At 35.2% G+C, this 21,752-nt stretch overlaps 1 protein-coding gene across 3 annotated transcripts in view; it reads left to right on the top strand.

The window, feature by feature from the left end:
- LOC123942484 (cytochrome b5 reductase 4) overlaps positions 1-21,752 on the top strand; it is a 97,938-nt gene that overhangs the window by 45,329 nt on the left and 30,857 nt on the right. For 2 of the 3 annotated variants that reach the window (XM_046006436.1, XM_046006434.1), the window contains exons 5-10: positions 2,074-2,103; positions 5,544-5,604; positions 7,063-7,120; positions 8,815-8,908; positions 10,930-10,962; positions 13,184-13,306. In XM_046006436.1, coding sequence (XP_045862392.1) covers positions 2,074-2,103; positions 5,544-5,604; positions 7,063-7,120; positions 8,815-8,908; positions 10,930-10,962; positions 13,184-13,306 — 399 coding nt within the window. The remainder of the gene's footprint in view (positions 1-2,073; positions 2,104-5,543; positions 5,605-7,062; positions 7,121-8,814; positions 8,909-10,929; positions 10,963-13,183; positions 13,307-21,752) is intronic. The other variant, XM_046006435.1, reaches the window with a different exon arrangement.

The raw sequence follows: 21,752 nt of genomic DNA, 5'->3' as shown, positions 1-21,752 counted from the left end.
AAGCAGAGATTCTTACCAGAGTAATGCAATTTAACCAACATTGTGAGAAAATACAAATTTTTTTTGGTCATGGAACCAGTTAAATGGTGGAATTAATTATCTAGGCAGAATATCAGAGTTCTTGTCAGTCTTATGTGACTAAGATGACTCAGATGTAAATATGCTTAATAATACAAAATAGTCTTTTATTTCTGTGTTTCAGCTTATTAAAAGAGTTGCAAAGACTAGTAGAGTTTGTTTGGTTTTTTTTTTTAAAGATTTTATTTATTTATTTGACACAGAGAGAGAGATCACAAGTAGGCAGAGAGGCAGGCAGAGAGAGAGGAAGGAAAGCAGGCTCCCTGCCATGCAGAGAGCCCGATGCGAGGCTCGATCCCAGGACCCTGAGATCATGACCTGAGCCGAAAGCAGAGGCTTAACCCACTGAGCCACCCAGGCGCCCCAGGACTAGTAGAGTTTTTAAACATGATTTAGATTATTTAAGTAGAAGATTTCTTCCTCCTGGTACTTTGTATTAAAAAAAAAAAAGAGACTTGGGAAAAAATTACCTATTTAGTAGGATCCAGAAAGTTCTGACAGGTTCAATCAGTTCACATCAGGCAGAAAGTAAGTCATATGAGATAAATGTACATTTTCCCCTAGAAACAAATTACCTGGGGCAATTTTTCAAAAATCTGTGACCCTCTTCGATTAAAACCAAACTGTTTTTCTTGATTAATGAGATTCCTCAAACTGCCAACTATGTGGTGCACAGATACTTGTATCTGTGAGTTTGTTGTTCTAAGATAAAGCAATCACAACTGCAGTGGGAAAGACAGATGAAACCCACTGATGAAAGTAAGTGATCAAGCAGCGACATCAGTGATCCCTTGGGAACTGTAATGACTAGCTTTTTACTTGGCACTTGATAAAGCTCATTTTGAGGTATAATTTAAATGATTTTTAGGTCTTTTGTCTTTCTAGGAGGTATTAAGTATTAACACTAGCAATGGCATAGTAAGATGTAGGATGCTGAGTTTCAGAAGACGAAGTCCAATCTTGACTCTGTTGCTGAAGAGCTGTGGGTTTCATCCAAGTCCTTGACCTCTGGTTTTCAGTCTTAAATGAGGGGATCAGATGGTAATTTGCTGTATGTTGTTAAGGATCCCTTTCAGCTATGAAATTATTTCAGTAAAATAAGGAAAATAAAAACAGTATTCATCTGGCCTCCTAAATCATGATTATTTTATGATAGTTAAGTGAAGTGGAAGTAATTACAGGATCTCTGGTTGATTGAAAAATCAGAACATAAAGAATCTGAAAGCTTTCATTTAAGTAGTTGAGTTTCTTTTTCTATAAACAAGTTCACTTTAACGATATGTCAGTTTTCTATTTGAATATTTTGTTGGCTTGTCTTTTTTTTTTTTTTTTAACTCTGTTAACTTGCTGAGGGTTTTATTTTGACCATATGGTGTGGTACCTGTGGTGATCAAAATACAACGTAGATTTGTGAGTTGGCTGCCATCCTGAAAGAAAATACCTGGTAAATTTTCCTGGGTTGTAACACTAATTGTAGTGCACTGTATATACAGTGAAAGTCTTATATTTTTATTATTTTGCCATTTAAATTTGGAGTAACAATAATCATTTTTAAGTACTGTTCTAGATAAGAAAGATAATAAGGTGTCTGTCTTTGGGTTGTTAAAATGTATGTCTTATTTATAAAGTATAATGTAATAAATTCTGGATAATTTTGACTACTTTAGAGTATGATAACCTGGGAAAAACTTGTGTTTTTATCTGCTTTCTAAAGAAATTAACCTAGATGCTAGAAAAAAAATGTTTAAAGAAGTAGAAAAAACTCAGTTAAGTGGGAAGTAAACACCTGAAGAAGAAATGGCCTGATAATTTTCAGAGAGGAATTTTCCTTATTTCTAACATAGGCCAGCTGTTTATTAGCCTTGTTTTTCTCTTTAGACCTTAAAAGAGAACCCTTCAAAAACAGGGCTGTTATCTTCAAATATAATATTAACTGATATTCTCTTTGATGTTATACTATTCTCACCTGGCTTTTTCCCCTAAATCACTGTACAGACTATCATGAAGAAAAGAAAGTCTTAAATGGTAAGTCATATATATTTATGGTAAAAAAAAAAAATGGATCACATTCACATGGGTTCATTCACATACATAATTGCTTTACACGATTATTTGGGGTTAGTATTTAGATTTTTTTTTTTTTTTTTTATGTACAAAAGATGTCTTCACTTGCCTAACTTAGGGGATTTGGCAGAACATTTTTGATCCCATTTTCCAGCCATTACTCTTACAGTAAGTTGTCCCTCCTGTAACATCCCCAAATATGTGATAATCTGCCCTCATCTTGAATATTTGTAGTGATGAGGAGTTCTACCCACAGAAGCAATATTGAGCAAGTCGCATCCCTCTGGCATGGAGCTCAACACTGATGTTTGCATTCAGATCCTGAGTAGCCTATTAAACTACTTTACCAGGCTCAGCAGCTCTGGCTTACTCAGCCATTACGTTTGACTCAGAATTATAGCTACCTTTGTCCACCATGCATTGCCTCCACCCCCGCCCTCCAAGGAAACCAAAATAAGTATGGTGTAGTGGTCAGTACTGACTCCTAGGATATGCCTGGCACTGCTCTGATTGCACTATTTTATAGTTTTTTTTTCTCCATATTTATAAAAGAAAGTTACAGAAATACAGCTACAAAGTAGATTACTGAATTACCTTTTCTTTTTTAACTTGAATAAACAAGTCTGTATTGTAGAATGATATATTGCCCTTTGTGATGTAATACCAGAAGCTTTTTGTCTCATAGTGTAATGCTGGCTGCGTTCAATGAAGGGCCCATCTTGGGTTTCATCCGATGATTGACTCTTTAGTGATACTAGGCATACAAGCTTCATTTAAAGACTCATCACTTAAAGACTGATGATGGACTGGGCATTTCCATTCCCACCACATATGGCTTCCAGAACCTTTACTTTCCTATTGCCCTCCTCTGGATGCACTGCATTTAACTTAGACCTGAGTTCAAGGTGGTCTTGAGAATGGAATATTGACACTCCACAAGTGATCTGGTCAGCACAGCTACCTATTATGATCTGGGATTCTATGAGATTGTAATATTTATATTTGTTAGTTGCTTCTCATATTTGGCTCATTTAAGTATGTGGTAAGTCTGTGTATTTGGAGATGTGTTGTCTGCCTGCTCTGTCATTATTCAAACAGCTGTTTTAAATACTGGATGAGATAAACTGCTGTGGTATTCCATAAGAGACCTGATCCCTTCAAATTAACATCAGTCACAAAGCAGCACTTTATGCTGCTATGGAGAAGAATGTTCATTTAGTCCACCTAACTTTAATTATTTTGCTCCATCCCATAGTCACCACAGATTTCTTCAACATTTCTAGAAGAATATTATATATAAGGTGTTTTGTTCTGCTTGGTAAATGTTGAACTCAAGACACATTCCACAGCCTGTGACATTATTCTGTTTTAAAGAGTTGTATTTGTGTGATACTGTATAGGTTTTTAGAAGGCGTGGAAGTTGGCTCCTTTCCTCTCCCATGAGATTGCAGGGCAGATTTTCTTACTAGTTTGAATTTGAGGAAGCAGATATGGTTGTTTTTGTAAGGTCATAGTGCTGACACCTCAAATCCAGATTTGTTGGTCCTAATCAGGTCCTAATAAGATCAAAATTGACTAACAATCTATGAATCCTGCTGATGGCTTTTTCTTACACAAATTGTTAGATTGTGATACATCGTATAAGGCCTCCAAAAGATAAATGACATTAATCTCTTAGTAAAATATCTTTCCAATGATTTTCAAATAATTTAATAAGGTTATCTTTTCTTATTTTTTGTCATTTTAGACAAAAATACATTTTAATTATTATAGTTCGTTTGTTATACTTTCAGTTTCCTAGTAAAACATTCTTCTTTAGGGTTCACTACTAGTTAGTTCATAACTTTGGCTTTGTTATGTCAAATCTCTGAGACTTCTTTTGTTTACCTGAAAGTTAATTGTGTCCTGTGGAGTTACATAGGAAGAGATGGAAACTGAGTAAGGCCTGAGCTCAGAACTTGTGATCAGCCTCATCCCCCAAAATATGGCTGTTTGATATCCTGTGCTTGCACTTAAGTTGGATTTAAACAGAAGTGTCTTGGCCCGAAAGAATCCTGGAAACCTCTAAACTAAACCTCTCAACTAACCTGTCTGAAAGGTGCCTCCCCTCTCTGACCTTATCTAATTACTGTGACTTCTTTTTTTTTTTTTAAGATTTTTATTTATTTATTTGACAGACAGAGATCACAAGTAGACAGAGAGACCCATAGAGAAAGAGAGGAAGGGAAGCAGGCTCCCCGCCAAGCAGAGAGCCTGATGCCGGGCTCGATCCCAGGACCCTGAGATCATGACCTTAGCCGAAGGCAGAGGCTTTAACCCACTGAGCCACCCAGGTGCCCCTAATTACTGTGACTTCTAATGTGGGAATTCTAAGACTCACCAGAGACTAAACATAATATTTGTTTTCCTGCCGAGTTTGAGGGATAGAAGTTTAACTGATACAGTGATTTTCAAAAGTGTTTTAGCAGCAGGCCTCCTTTTTCCCAAACTGAACCTTGCAGGTAACAATGCACTCCAGTTGTGGGAGGGAAACAGTGCTTCCAGAATCTCCAGAGTTCTTGCATGTCTCAGAGTTTTCATTTGAAAACTGCAGTTTTAGTGGGCTTTTTAAAATGCTGTGTTGACGCATGCCCACAAGAATGACTGCGATGGGAAAAGGACAATACCGTGTGTCACTGAGGTTGTGGAACATCTGGAACTCTCAAGACACTTCTGGTAAAAAGCGTCATTTGGTAAAACCACTTTAGAAAAGCGTTTAGCAGCATCTACTGAAGCTGAACATACACACACCTTAAAAACTTACCAGAAATGTACATACACGTTCTTTAAGAATGTACATGCACATACACAAGAATGTTTTTAACAGTGCTGTTTGTGTCTAGTAGCCAAAAACTGGAAACAGCCAAAATGTCCATCAGCAGGAAAATGTGTAAATTCTATGTATTTATACAATGTAGTAATATTTAGTAATAAAAAGGAACAAACTACTGTTGACTTGAGTCAACAAACAGCATGGGTAAAATCTCAGAAACCTCAAAGTTTGACTTATTGCTCACTATCAATCATGCTTATTTAATGTAAGGTCTGTAATGCAGGACAAAAAAAAGCCAGACCAAAAGAGAAAATATTATATGATTACATTTTTATAAAGGTCAAATATAGGCAGAAACTAATGATGCTACTAGACGTCAGAATAATGGGTGCTTGGAGAAGGGCTGGTGATTGGAAGGAGGCAGAGGAATGGTGCTAACTTCAAGGGTATGTGTTACTTTATGAAAATTCATTACATAGTATATCTGTGATTTGTGTCCTTTTATGATGTTTTAATACCTTTACTAAAAACAAAAAAGATAGATGCTTTCTAGATGAAAAAACTAGCTGTTTTGTTTTTCTTTGTGAAGGCATGCTTCCCAAGAGCCAAGTGTCAGATACACTTGCCAAAGAAGGTCCTAGTTCTCCAAGGTATGCATTCTTGTTATGCTTTTTTAAAGCTAAATCAGTTCTACACCAAAACATACACGTTAAAAAAAAATAAACAGCTCTGACTTTGAGTTATTGCCTCAAAGTTATATTAACTTATATTAATATATATTAAAGTTATATTAATATATATTAATCATGCTTCTTTGACACAAGAGCTGTAGTGTCCCATTTATCAGGCATTGTTGGAGAATGAGCTGTTTCCTGTAAATGTGAATTTTTAGTATAACTGAAGTTTGATCCAGTTTAAAGACCATTGTGTTTAAATCTTTGTGTTTAAAAAACTTTAAACTTAAAAATATTTTTCACTTTAACAAACTATTCAAAAATATTTTTATCTGATTATAAAGTCTGCATTCATGGTAGAAAACTTGAAAAATATGGAGAAATACAAAAAAGCAAGTGATAAAATCAGTCATATTCTATCTAGATATATACTTAATATTTGGTTTATTCTACCCACTTAGATTCATATTACACCATTTCTGTATTCTATTTTGATAATACTGGCATTGCAATGTTTTCTATGAGCAATTTCCTATGTCATTAAATATTCTGCAAAAGCATTTTTTGTCTACCTGCCATAAAATGACCATACCATTATTTACTCAATTACTGTATTTTGTTTTTAAAATGCACTGCACAGCAACAGTCTTAGTAAATTATTTGATCCATATATATTTTTGTTAATGTTAACATTGTAGATGCCTTCAGGGTTCTAAACATTCTTTGTGATTTTTTTTCTCTTTCTGCTTTTCTCTCTACCGCCAGTCTATAACAGCAGCATCCTGCTATATTTGTTAAATCTATTAAAGTATTTCATATACAGTTTTAATGTAAGGACATAACACCTCTAAGGTTTACCTGTGGGTGTCCTCTTATATGTAAGAAATGCAAAAACAGTATCAGTTTGATGAACCGCTATTACAAAACAAAAGTTAGTTTTAACTTGAGTTTTACTGTTGAGCCATTAAAAGACCTTGATGAATTAATATCTTGAATAATCATGTATTTGTGACAGGGAGGGAGTGAAGGTAATAAGTATGTAGATTTTTTCATGCTTCTTAAGAAAATATGTTGTGTTACTACTCTGATAAAAGATTTTAGTAGTACTTGTAACCTTTCTAAAAAGTATCTTGTCAAGGATATTGTTTGTTTTAATCTAAGTTGGAATACATGTTAGTATAGGTATTTTAAATTCAGAAATAATTACCACTTATATAAGGGTAAGATGCCCCCCACCCCATTATTTAGAAAAATGTTTACCTAGATAAATACATTTCTCACGGCAGATTTTAAGCCATATATTTAAAATCATATATTTATGTTAAGTCATATTGTATATTTTAAACCATATATATTTTAAGTCATATATTTAATGATTTAATATTTTAGTACATGATTGTCAATGTAATTATTCATTCTTTTAATATTTCACAGCTATGACTGGTTCCAGACAGACTCTTTAGTCACCATTGTCATATATACTAAACAGAAGGTAAACTGTAAAATCAGAAAAAAAGTAAATTTTCAATAAATGTTAGCTATTTTCTAAGTACTCTTATATTAACTTTTTTTCTTAAAGATTATTTATTTATTTATTTGACAGAGAGAGATCACAAGTAGACAGAGAGGCAGGCAGAGAGAGAGAGAGGGAAGCAGGCTCGCTGCTGAGCAGAAAGCCCGATGCGGGACTCGATCCCAGGACCCTGAGATCATGACCTGAGCCGAAGGCAGCGGCTTAACCCACTGAGCCACCCAGGCGCCCTATATTAACTTTTTAACTCAGAGAAACTCCATGGGGTAGATTAAATAATTTACCCAAAGTCACACAGTAAGTGGTGGCAGGTCTAGCATTTTGAACCCAGGCAGGCTGGCTCCAGAGTATACACTCTTAACAACCATGCTGTAGCCTCTTTAAAAAGCTAGACTAGGAGGTGTATTATACACTTCATGTGTGTGTGTGTGTGTGTTTGTATGTGTCTGTTTTAAGCATGGATAACGAAAGTGGGAATTGGAGTTAACTTTATTGTAAGAACTAATTCCTGCACATGAATTGGGATTTGAGAATACAGTAGAGACTGCATTACTGTGGCTTAGTAATATTAAACCACTAATGGGATTCAAATGCCCCCTTGAAACTAAAATTAAGGACACAATTGATTTACCAAGTACTTATTGAACTCCTACTTTATTTGCAATACTATTTAAGAATTCAGGGATCTAATGATGAGCCAGATATGTAGATACTTGGCTTTCATGGGACTTATTAGTCTGTCTGGGAAATCAGATAAGTACACAGACAACATATAACATCTCCAAATAGATCCTTCAGCAGTTGGCAAGGTTCTCACACTTGAACTATGTAAATTTAAAGATAAGTTCTGGCAGCTAGGATTTTTTGAGACTGCATGTCACTTCTGTAATAGCAGAATCACATATGAGCTGTTGAATTGTGGAGTGACCAGGCTCTGTTCTCTGCCTGATACAGCCTGGAGGGCTAGAGACACCACTTGAACCCCTTCCACTCCGTCTTGTTATTGTCTTCTCCTCATCACGCAGTCCAAAACCAAGAGGGCACAGCCTAGGGAGGTTGGGGTCTACTCCTTTTGGTAGTATCAGTGAGGCACGGGGATGAATGACTGAGAGAAGGGGGAAGATTTCTATGTGGAATAATGTGTTCAGTGTATGGTATAAAAGATAGGTACCAAAATAGCTTGGAAAAGGCTATGCAGAAATTAGAGCTATCTAAAAGTTTGTTAGTGCCTTTTATAAGCTGAAGTCAGAGGTGGTGTAATTTGCCCAGCATCACATAATAGTAGAAAGATTAAAATCAACATATATCTTGATTGCTGGTCTGATTCTAATTTTTTCCAAATTATTTATTCAATAAATATTTATTGAGCACCTACTAGGTACTAAGCACTATTCTAGACAGTCCCATACATTTAGAGCTTAGAGATGAGTGGATGACATATATATTAAGGAGAGACAAACTTATAATTAAAATTGCACTGCGTGTTTTGAAGGAGAACTGTGTTGTATGAGAAAAAAACAGATGTAACCTTTACTCATCTTGTGGATACTATAAAGAAGGGCAATATGAATATCCGTGGATTATCTTAAAAGTTTAATTTAAAAATTTGGGGAAAATTTTACTTTATAATCTTTCTCTTTTTGCTTTCTGTTAAGGATATTAATTTAGACTCAATAATAGTTGATCATCAGGATAATTCCTTTAGAGCAGAAACAATTATCAAGGATTCTTCATATATCATACATGTTGGTAAGTACTTTATATTAATGGAAACAACACCAGTTTTCTTTAAGTTTGACAATAACTCAGTCTGCAATCTAGATAGCTGTAATATTTTATTTGATATTGTCAATTGGTTTGTCATTTCTGATCAATTTCTACTCTGTTTTTTCTTTATACTAATGATGGGGCTAGGAAATGGCAGCATGACCTCATTTTCCCAAGTTTAAATAATTGGATGCAATCAAAATCAATCATAATATGAAGTATTTGTTGCCCTGGCTTTGTTAAGTGTCTTTTACTTGACACCTACAGACAGATCTCTGGAGGCCCAGCACGAGCTCCTACCGAACAGCCATCACCAAGTGCTAGTTCTGTGGGCCTGTTTTTTTGCCTGCTCTGTCATGGGAAGTAAGAGGCTGCAGCAGAGATTGTAAGATTGTACTGTATTCCTCAGCCTCCTGTTCCTTCATGACCAGAGATCAACCATACAGTCACTTCTGTCTGCTTTGAGAAATTAGAGATCAGAAAAAACAAACTAGGACTAAAATCTGGAATCTAAAGTACCAGATTCTTAATCCACTTTTCACCCAAATGACTTTGGGATTTCACCCTCTTCTACTCTAATGAAGGTGATGTTATTCTAGTTAGAAGATAGAAATGAAGCACATAGAAACTATGATAACAAGAAAATTATGTGTGAAGCAGGTATTCTTATATCATTTACTTTTGCAAAACAGAGACTGATTGCCCAGACATCAGCTGACTGAGGATTCTGTTCACTGCTTTACTGTATTAATGATGTACCTTTTGTCTTGAATTTGATCAGAGTTGATAAATGTTTTTTTCTTTCCTATTTTCTCCATTCAGTAGATTAATCAAACTGGAACCTTAAACTTTTCTTGTAGAAATAACTCGTCCAATTTTTTTAGCATAAGATCTAACACATAGGGAAGACTGCCTGGGTGGCTCTAACGGTAAAGTGTCAGACTTTGGCTCAGGTCATGATCTCAGGGTCCTGGGATTGAGCCTTGCATCTGGCTCTCCACTCTTGAGGGGAGTTGGCTTCTCGCTCTCCCGCTGCTGTTCCCCCTACCTATGCCCTCTCTCTCTCATAAATAAATAAAAAATCTTAAAATAAAAGATCTAATGTATATTGGGAGAGTTTTAACCAAACACTCAGATGTCTAAAAAAATATACATTACTCATTAGCACTGCATGATTTTTCTTTAAGTAAAACCTCTGTGCCACCATCTACTATATTTCAAATGCTTTATGGCCAATTTTGTTCCCACTACAGCTAACAATATGTAACGCACAATACAAAAGAAAAAAAATTCCACAGTCAAAAAATATGAGACTCTTGGATGCCAATATTGGGTCAGAAGGGCTAAAATAATGCAGAACTATAAGTTCTAGATAACCATATTAACATAGTGAAGTTTAGAGCAGGTGTCTATAAAAATATTTCTTTCATCTCTCTTACCCTTCTGGAATGCGATTTCCATAAGGCAGCGGTATTTCTCTTTCATTAACTGTTGTATCCATAATGCCTAGAAGATAACATACAGAGACTCAACAGTTTTCTTTCAATAACTGAATACATAGGCAACCTTAGAGAACAATAAGAGAAAACGGAGCTAGACCCAAGCCTGGCCTGTACGCACATCTACTTGCGAACATGCTAGAGCATGCGCACTGCAGGGGCTGCGTCCCTACCTGCCTGCTCACTTGTTGGTTTGTAGGTTTGTCAGTCTGGAACCATCTTTGGACTAGAGTGGCTACTCACTTATGGGCAATTGGGTATTTGCTTTTTAATAAGGAGAGAAATTGAAAAGTTGAAAACTGTATGTCTTTTTATATTCAGATAGTTGAACATTTTGGTTGTATACAGTTTCTTTCTCCTGGCTGTCAAAATATGTTTTATTTAGCTGGAGAGATTTGAAATAGTACATAGTGCATATAAGAACTGTTTAGATGATCTTACATTATGTTCATAGATCGTATGAATTGAAGTTGGATTTTAACTAAACCTATTTTTCTTTCCTAGGGCTAAGTCATGAAGTTGAGGAAGATTTTTCTGGTAAGCTACCAAAAAATAACTATGTGTATGTATACATGTACATATATACATACCTACACAGGAAGAGAGAGAGAGAAAGAGAAAAATCAACCTTTGTCTTATTTTTCATATGTGTATTTTCATATTACAAAACAAAGATGTAACATTTTCTATATAAATAAATACATTAATTTTTTTATAAATATGTTCTCTTGCTGGTTTCAGGTTTTTTCTGTTTTTTCTTTCTCTTTGTTCCTTTCATCTTTTTACCATTCCTTTTTCTCTCCTTGGAAGAACATTCTTCTCTTCTTTCGAATCTCCTTATCTCTGCCCTCCTCCTGACATGCAATATGTAGAAATATGCTAGACCAGACAAATTTTTCTTAGGTGTATAAATATAAATGTGTAATATTGACAGAGCATATTAAATTATAATATTGCTACATATAAAAGTACAGTGTGGATTTCATAAAGTTGTTTAACAGCAGAAGATTCATAGAATGGTAGTTTCTTGGTTGTTGGTTTTTTTTTTTTTTTTGTCTTTTGTTTTTAGCTCTAGTGACGTGTAATTGATGAAATTGTAATATATTTAATTGCATGATGATTTGTATGCATTGTAAAAAAGATTCCCACAATCGAGTTAATGCATCCGTCACCTCACATATTTACTTTTTTGAATACTGTCTTAGCAAATTGGAATTGTAATATTATCAACTGTAGTTACCATGGTTATACATTAGATCCTCAGACCTTATTCATGTCTTAACTGAAAGTTTGTACCCTTTTGTCATCCTCTCCCCATCCCTTATTGCGCCCCTCCCCCCCAGCCAACCGGCCTGGCAACCACCACAACCACCATTCTACTCTGTTTTGTTTTGTTTTGTTTTTTAAGATTTTATTTATTTATTTGATAGACAGAGATCACAGGTAGGCAGAGAGGCAGGCAAAGAGAGAAGGGGAGGCAGGCTCCCTGCTGAGCAGAGAACCCGATTTGGGCTTGATCCCAGGACCCTGGGATCGTGACCTGAGCCGGAGGCAGAGGCTTTAACCCACTGAGCCACCCAGGTGCCCCTCTACTCCCTTTTTAATGAGTACATGACTTTTTTTTCTTTAACGATTCTACATGTAAGTGTTACTGTGCAGTATTATCTTTTCTGTCTGGCTTACTTCATTTAGTGTAATGTCTCCGGGTTCATATGTTCTTGCAAATGGGAGGATTTTTTTCTTCCTTTTTTTTTTAAGGCTGAATTATATTTCACTATATAGATATATAGAGATAAGTACACACATATATGTGTAAATATATATATACTTAAATATATATATATGTGTGTATATATGTAATTTATTGTTTCAAAGTACTGTCAGAATACCTTATACTGGTTCTGTGCTTTCTCTTTCCTATATATGGTAGCAAGCTCTGTAAATTGTATAAAGTCAAGGACCATGTTTCTATATTTGTTAAGCTTCAAATCAGTGTTCATTGAAATGAATGTATTTGACTAATCTGTCTTAAAAAGTTATTGTTAAGTTGCTGTTGAATTATGTGTTTACCTTGAGGAAGAACAGATTTTTTCTGAAGACTGAAACTGAAATACACTTTAGGGCCTTAAAAGCATATTCAATTCAAAAAATGTAACCAGTATATAAAAGTCTGTATTTTATTATTATATTATACCCATAGATTCTGAACTCAGTCAAAAATTAAAAGATACCCTAAAACCTTTAATTATTTAAGATTCATATGTACTTCATAATTATTCATGAAGCTTTTTCTTTTGTTTATTCATTCAGAATTGATCTACTGAATATACTCATAAGAACGCCTCAGATCCCAATTAAGATATGGAAGAGTATAAATTAAATTTGCTTTTATAGGTCCACTCAGTGACTAATTTGTGTATGTCAGCCCACTCCTTTTTTTTCCCTCCTGAAACTGTGTGTTAAGTACTTGCCATGGCCATATTTGGGCTTGTATGAAAACTAGCAGTACCTATTAGTTTGGCTCTTGATAAATTAGTTTGAAAAAAGTTAATTTGATTCGTATAATAAAATAAGTTGATTTAATATCATTTAAGGGATAAACAGTTTTGACAAATATGTATACGAAGCCTTATCTTACTATTGATCCCTGTTATTCATATCAGATCAGAAAGTTTGTATTGTTTGAGGAAGACTGATTTTAAAGTAATGTGTTATATTTAGTTTCAGTGAATACAAATGGAATTTATCTTCTTTTTAGTGCGAGTTGTTGAGAATGTGGGAAAAATAGAGATTGTCCTAAAGAAAAAAGAGACTACTTCTTGGAAACGTCTTGGTCACCCCTTAGAGAATCATAATTCACTTATTCCAAGGAAAGATACAGGTATGCTGAGCTATTATTTTGAGTCCTGTATTGATGAAATTGTGTCAGTAGTGCAATTGTACCAGAGTTTGGAAGGCTATTTTGGGAGGAGCCAAAGGGCCCTCATATCTCCCTGTAAGAAGTTATAAAAGGTCATGGTATCTGTTTTCCTCCTTTTTTCAAATTGAGATATGATTGACATATAATATTATATACTAGTTTCTGATATATAACATAGTGATTTGATATTTATAGATGTGGTGAAATGATCATCACAGTTAGTCTAGTTAACATCTGTCACTGTACGGTCATAAAAATTTTTTTTTCTTGTAATGAGCTCTTTTAAGATCTACTTTCTTAGCTACTTTCAAATATTCATTACTGTATTATTAACTGTAGTCACTATGCAGTATGTTATATCCCCATGATTTGTTTATTTTATATTTGGAAGTTTGTACCTTTTAACCCTCTTCACATATTTTGCCCACCCCACCACCTCCACCTCTGACAACCACCAGTCTGTTTTCTATATCTATGAGTTTGGGTTTGTTTGTTTGTTTTGTTTTGTTTTGTTTTTGTTTTTTTTAAGATTTTTATTTATTTATTTGACAGAGATCACAAGTAGGCAGAGAGGCAGGCAGAGAGAGAGAGAGGAGGAAGCAGGCTCCCTGCCAAGCAGAGAGCCCGATGCGGGGCTCGATCCCAGGACCCTGGGATCATGACCTGAGCGAAAGGCAGAGGCTTTAACCCACTGAGCCACCCAGGCGCCCCTTGTTTTGTTTTTTCAATTCCATATGTAAGTGAGATCATACAGTATTCGTCTCTCTGTGTTTGACTTGTTTCACCCATCATAATATCCTCAAGATCCATCCATGTCACAAGCGGCAGGCCTTTATTCTTTTTTAAACTAGCTGAATAGTATACCATTGTATCTCTCTCTATATGTGTATATTCCATATCTTTATCCATTCATCAGTGGACGCTTAGGTTGCTTCCATATCGCTGCTGTAAATAATACGGTGATGAAGATGGAGGTACATATACATTTCCAAATTAGTGTCTTCATTTTCTTCAGATAAAAACCCAGAAGTGGAATGCTGAATCATATTGTACTTCTATTTTTAATTTTCTGAAAAACCTTCATGCTGTTTCCCATAGAGGCTGCACCAATTTATATTCCCTCCAGTAGTGCATAACGATACCCTTTTCCCCACATCTTTGCCAACACTTATGATTTCTTGTCCTTTTGATAATAGCCATTCTCACAGGTGTGGGGCGATAGCTCATTGTGGTTTTAATTTACATTTCCCTGATGGTTAGCGATGTTGAGTACCTTTTCATGTATTTGTTGGCCATCTGTATGTCCTCTTTGGAAAAATATCTCTTCTGGTCCTTTGAATTTTGTTTTTAGATTTTTAATCTATTTTTTAATCAGATTGTGTTTTTGTTGTTGAGTTGTATGAGTTTTTTAAATATATTTTGGATATTAACCTTTTATCAGATATAAAATTTGCAAATATTTTTTCCCATTCAGTAGGTTTCTTTTTCATTTTGTTGATGGTTTTCTTTTTAAAAAAATTTTCTTATTATATTCAATTTAGTTAACATATACTGTATTACTAGTTTCAGGGGTAGCATTTAGTGATTCATTGTTGCATATAACATCCAGTGCTCATTACATCAAGTGCCCTTCTTAATACCCACTTACCCCATTCCCCCACTCAACTCCCCTCCAGCAGTCCTCAGTTTGTTTCCTATAGTTAAGAGTCTCTTAGTTTGCCTCCCTCTCTATTTTCATCTTATTTTATTTTCCTTCCCTTTCCCTATGTTCATTTGTTTAGTTTCTTAAATAAATAACACATATGAATGAAATCATATATTATTTGTCTTTCTCAGACTATTTTGCTTAGCATAATGTCCTATAGTTCCATCCACATCATTGCAAATGGCTGGCTTTCATTCTTTTTGATGGATGTCCTCAGGGTTTTTTTCTATGTAATTTTATGTCATCTGCAAATAGTGATAGTTTTATTTCTTCCTCTCTAATTTGATGGTTTTTATTTCTTTCTCTTGCCTGCTTACTGTAACTGGGACTTTCAGTATTATGTTGAATGAAAGTGGTGAGAGGGGCATCCTTGTCTTGTTCCTGATCAGCTTTTTACTGTTGAGGATGATGTTAGCTTTGATGGTCTTCATCCATTCATCTATTGATGGATATCTGGGCTCTTTCCATATTTTGGCTATTGTAAACATTGCTGCTATGAACAATAGGGTGCATGTGCCCCTTCGAATCTCCTTTGGATAAATACCCAGTAGTGCAATTGCTGGGTCAAAGCGCAGCTCTATTTTTAACTTCTTGAGGAAGAAGTTTTCCTCAGTGGTTGTACCAGTTCATATTGTTTTCCAGAGTGGTTGTATCAGTTCACATTCCCACCAATAATGTAAGAGGGTTCCCCTTTCTGCACATCCTTGCCAACATCTTAGTTTTTAATTTTAACCATTGTGGTTTTGATTTGTATTTCCCGGATACCAAGTGATGTTGAGTATTTTTTCCTGTGTCTGTTGGTCATTGTATGTCTTCTTTGGAGAAATGTCTGTTCATGTCTTCTGCCCATTTCTTGACTGGATTATTTGTTTTTTGGTATTGAGTTTGTTGCAAATATTGTTGATGGTTTTCTTTTCCATGTAGAAGCTTTTGTAGTTTGATGTAGTGTCCCACTGTATTTTTGCTTTTCTTGCCTTTGATTTTGATGTCAGGTCCAAAAAATCATTGCTAGGATCAACGTCAAGGAGCTTACCATCTGTTTTCTTCTAGGAGTGTGTGGTTTCAGGTCTTACATTCATGTCTTTAATCTATTTGAATTTTTGTGTATGATATAAGATAATAGGCTATTTTCATTATTTTGCCTGTAGTATCCTATTTTCCTAGCACCATTTATTTGAAGGGACTGTCCTTTCCCCATTGTATATATTCTTGCCTCTCTTGTCATAAATTAATTGATATTTAATATATATATTAAATATATGTATATATTTAATATATCTAATCAGTTGAGATATCTATATATAAATATTTAGATATATACACATATATTGTATATGTATACTGATACATCTGTACATATATATGTATCAATATATGTTTATTTCTGGGCTCTTTATTCTGTTCTGTCGATCTATTTGTCTGTTTTTATGGCTACTGTCCTGTTTTGCTTACTATGGCTTTGTGGTTATGGCTTTGTGGTTATAGCTTTGTGGTATAGTTTGAAAACTGGGAGTATGGTACATCCAGCTTTGTTCTTTCTCAGGATTGCTTTGGCTATCTGAGGATTTTGTGATTCCATACAAATTTTAGGATTAATTCTAGTTCTGTGACACATGATATTGGTATTTTGGTAGTGATTACACTGAATCTATAGATTCCTTTGGGTAGTATGACATTTTTTTAAAACAAAATTCATGGATTCCTACAATTCATAAGCATACTATTTCCTTCCATTTATTTATATCATCTTCAATTTTTTCCATCTATATCTTACAGTTTTGAGAGTACAGGTTTTTCACTTCCTTGGTTAAATTTATTCCTTTTTTATATAATTGTAAATGAGATTGTTTTCTCAATTTCTCTTTCTGATAGTTCATTATTAACTTTTAGAAATGCAGATTTTTGTATATTGATTTCATATCCTGCAACTTCATTTATTATTTCTAACAGCTTTTTGGTGGAGTCCTCAGGGTTTTTTCCTGTGTAATTTTATGTCATCTGCAAATAGTGATAGTTTTATTTCTTCCTCTCTAATTTGATGGTTTTTATTTCTTTCTCTTGCCTGCTTACTGTAACTGGGACTTTTAGTATTATGTTGAATGAAAGTGGTGAGAGGGGCATCCTTGTCTTGTTCCTGATCAGCTTTTTACTGTTGAGGATGATGTTAGCTGTGGACTTGTCATTCACAACCTTTATTACATTGAGGTGTGTTCCCTCTCTACCCATTTTGTTAGAAGTTTCCATCATAAATAGGTGTTGAGTTTTGTCAAATGCTTTTTCTGCATCTATTGAGATGATCATATGATTTCTATTAATTAATTTACATTCATTTATTTGTGGGTGTTGAACCATTCTTGTGTCCCTAGTATAAATCCTTCTTGATCATTATATATGATCCTTTTAATGTATTGTTGAGTCCAGTTTGTTGATATTTTGTTGAAGATTTTTACATTTATGTTCATCAAGGTATTAGCCTGTAACTTTACTTTGAATGTTTTGTAGAATTCACTAGTGAAGACATCTGGTCCTGGACTTTTGTTTGTTGTGAGGTTTTACTTACTGATTTCAATCCTTTCGAGTAATTGGTTCATTGAGATTTTCTATTTTTCCATGATTTGATCTTGAAAGATTGTATGTTTCTAGGAATTTATTTCCTTCCTCTAGGTTGTTTAATTTGTTAGTATATAATTGTTCATAGAACTCTCTTAAGATCCTTTATATTTCTGTGGTACCAGTTATAACATCTTCTCTTTTGTTTCTGATTTTGTTTATTTGAGCCCTATTTTTTTTTTCTTGGTAAGTCTAGCTAAAAGTCAATTATATTTATCTAATTGGAGTACCAGCTCTTAGTCTTTTTAGTCTCTGTTTCATTTATTTCCACTCTGATCTTTAATATTTTCTTCCTTCTACTAATTTAGTGCTTCATTTGTTCTTCTTTTTCTGGTTACTTGAGATGTGAAGCTAGTTTGTTTATTTGAGATTTTTTTGTTTATTGAGGTAAGGTTTAGCACTGTGAACTTCCTCTTAGAACTGCTTTTGCTGCATCCCATAAATTTTGATATGTTGTATTTACTTTTCATTTGTCTCAAAGTTTTTTTTTTTTTCCCTTTTTATTTATTTTTTCAGCGTAACAGTATTCATTCTTTTTGCACAACACCCAGTGCTCCATGCAAAACGTGCCCTCCCCATCACCCACCACCTGTTCCCCCAACCTCCCACCCCTGACCCTTCAAAACCCTCAGGTTGTTTTTCAGAGTCCATAGTCTCTTATGGTTCGCCTCCCCTCCCCAATGTCCATAGCCCGCTCCCCCTCTCCCAATCCCACCTCCCCCCAGCAACCCCCAGTTTGTTTTGTGAGATTAAGAGTCATTTATGGTTTGTCTCCCTCCCAATCCCATCTTGTTTCATTTATTCTTCTCCTATCCCCCTACCCCCCCATGTTGCTTCTCCATGTCCTCATATCAGGGAGATCATATGATAGTTGTCTTTCTCCGATTGACTTATTTCACTAAGCATGATACGCTCTAGTTCCATCCACGTCGTCGCAAATGGCAAGATTTCATTTCTTTTGATGGCTGCATAGTATTCCATTGTGTATATATACCACATCTTCTTGATCCATTCATCTGTTGATGGACATCTAGGTTCTTTCCATAGTCTGGCTATTGTAGACATTGCTGCTATAAACATTCAGGTACACGTGCTCCTTCGGATCACTATGTTTGTATCTTTAGGGTAAATACCCAGTAGTACAATTGCTGGGTCATAGGGTAGTTCTATTTTCAACATTTTGAGGAACCTCCATGCTGTTTTCCAGAGTGGTTGGACCAGCTTGCATTCCCACCAACAGTGGAGGAGGGTCCCCCTTTCTCCACATCCTCTCCAGCATCTGTCATTTCCTGACTTGTTAATTTTAGCCATTCTGACTGGTGTGAGGTGATATCTCATTGTGGTTTTGATTTGTATTTCCCTGATGCCGAGTGACGTGGAGCACTTTTTCATGTGTCTGTTGGCCATCTGGATGTCTTCTTTGCAGAAATGTCTGTTCATGTCCTCTGCCCATTTCTTGATTGGATTGTTTGTTCTTTGGGTGTTGAGTTTGCTAAGTTCCTTATAGATTTTGGATACTAGCCCTTTATCTGATATGTCGTTTGCAAATATCTTCTCCCATTCTGTCAGCTGTCTTTTGGTTTTGTTAACTGTTTCCTTTGCTGTGCAAAAGCTTTTGATCTTGATGAAATCCCAATAGTTCATTTTTGCCCTTGCTTCCCTTGCCTTTGCCGTTGTTCCTAGGAAGATGTTGCTGCGGCTGAGGTTGAAGAGGTTGCTGCCTGCGTTCTCCTCAAGGATTTTGATGGATTCCTTTCTCACATTGAGGTCCTTCATCCATTTGGAGTCTATTTTCGTGTGTGGTGTAAGGAAGTGGTCCAATTTCATTTTTCTGCATGTGGCTGTCCAATTTTCCCAGCACCATTTATTGAAGAGGCTGTCTTTTTTCCATTGGACATTCTTTCCTGCTTTGTCGAAGATTAGTTGACCATAGAGTTGAGGGTCGATTTCTGGGCTCTCTATTCTGTTCCACTGGTCTATGTGTCTGTTTTTGTGCCAGTACCATGCTGTCTTGATGATGACAGCTTTGTAATAGAGCTTGAAGTCCGGAAGTTTTTTTGATTTCTCCTTTGATTTCTTTGTTGATCCATTGGTTGTTCAAGTGCACTGTTTAATCTCCACACATTTGTGAATTTTTCACTTTTCTTGTAATTGATTTCTAGTTTCATACCATTATAGCAGGAAAAGATGTTTGATACGATTTTAATCTTCTTCAATGTATTAAACTTGTTTTGTGACCTAACATATGATCTGTCCTGGAGAATGTTCCATGTTTACTTGAGAAGAATGTGTTTTCTGTTACTTACTTTTGGTTAGAATGTTCCATGTTTATCTATTAAGTCAATATGGTCTCATGTGTCATTTCAGGCCAATGTTTCCTTATTGATTTCCTATCTGGTATAAGTGGGATATTAAAGTCCTTTACTATTACTGTATTGTCAGTTTCTCCCATTAGGTCTGTTAATATTTGGTTGATATATTTAGGTACTCTAACTTCTGTTAGATACATAGGTGTCTACAAATGTTATTTCCTCTTGTTGGATTGACCCGTTTTTTAAAAAAAGATTTTATTTATTTATTTGCCAGACAGAGATCACAAGTAGGCAGAGAGGCAGGCAGAAGAAAGGAGGAAGCAGGCTCCCCACTGAGCAAAGAGCCCGATGCAGAGCTCCATCCCAGAACCCTGGGATCATGACCTGAGCCGAAAGCAGAGGCTTTAATCTGCTGAGCCACCCAGGCTCCCCTGGATTGACCCCTTTATCATTATATAATAATCCTTCTTGTCTCTGATTATAGTCTTTATTTTAAAGTCTATTTTGTGTGATATGATATAGCCACCCCAGCTTTCTTTGGGTTTCCATTCTCATGAAACATCTTTTTTCATCCCTTTGCTTTCTATTTGTGTGTCTCCTTACATTTGAAGTGAGTCCCTTGTAGGCACTATATAGATGGGTCCTGTTTTTTAATTCATTCAGCCATTCTATATCTTTTGATTACTGGATTTAGTCCATTTACTTTTAATGTAATTATTGATAGGTATATACTTTTTGCCATCTTATTAATTCTTTTCTGGCTGTTTTGTAGTTTTCTGTTCCTTTCTTCTCTTGCTCTCTTCCTTTAAGAGTTGACGACTTTCTTTAGTGTTACACTTCAGATTTTTTTTGTTACCTTTAATATATGTACTGTGGGCTTTTGCTTTATGATTACCATGAGGCCATACATATAAAAATCTATATTTGTAATGGTCTGCTTTAGGTTGATAGCAACTTAAGTTTGAATGCATTCGATAGCTCTACATTTTTACTCTTTCCCCACACCCACGTTTTATGTTTTTGATGTTACATTTAATAAGAACCTTTTCTTATGTAAACTTTAATAATTATTATAATTAGTTTTTATCAATTTTGTCATTAACCTTCATACTAGCTTTGTAAGTGATTAATCTACTACCTTTACTATATATTTACCTTTACCAATGAAATTATACTTTCATATATTTTCTTGTTACTGATTAGTGCTCTCTCTTTTCAGCTTAATGAAGTACCTCATGCATTTCTTTTAAGACTAGTTTAGTGGTGATGAACTCCTTTAGCTTTTACTTGTTTGCAAAACTCTTTTTTTTTTTTTTTTAAATTTTATTTATTTGACAGAGAGAGAGAGAGATCACAAGGAGGCAGAACAGCAGGCAGAGAGAGAGGAGGAAGCAGGCTCCCTGCCGAGCGGAGAGCCCGATGTGGTGCTCGATCCCGGGACCCCGAGACAATGACCTGAGCCGAAGGCAGAGGCTTAACCCACTGAGCCACCCAGGCGCCCCCAAAACTCTTTTTTTTTTAATAGAGATTAAATTTTAGCCTCTACTACCTAATATTTAGGCATTACAAAGTTATTAGATAGTGATACCTGAATGGGGAAGCAAACTTGTGATTAGACTATTGTTCAACCATTTACTCTTTCAGGTTCCTTTTTATAAAAGGTGTATAGCCAAGTTTAAGTTTATACCTTGTATACACATCTCATTTTTTTATATTAAGGAAGATATGTTTATTGTCTTTCTGATTATCTAAACCATTGTCTCAGTTTAGAAGGATATAA

The sequence above is a fragment of the Meles meles genome, chromosome 5, assembly GCF_922984935.1.
Source record: "Meles meles chromosome 5, mMelMel3.1 paternal haplotype, whole genome shotgun sequence".
Lineage (NCBI taxonomy): Eukaryota > Metazoa > Chordata > Mammalia > Carnivora > Mustelidae > Meles > Meles meles.
This window is presented reverse-complemented; position numbering and strand designations above follow the sequence as displayed.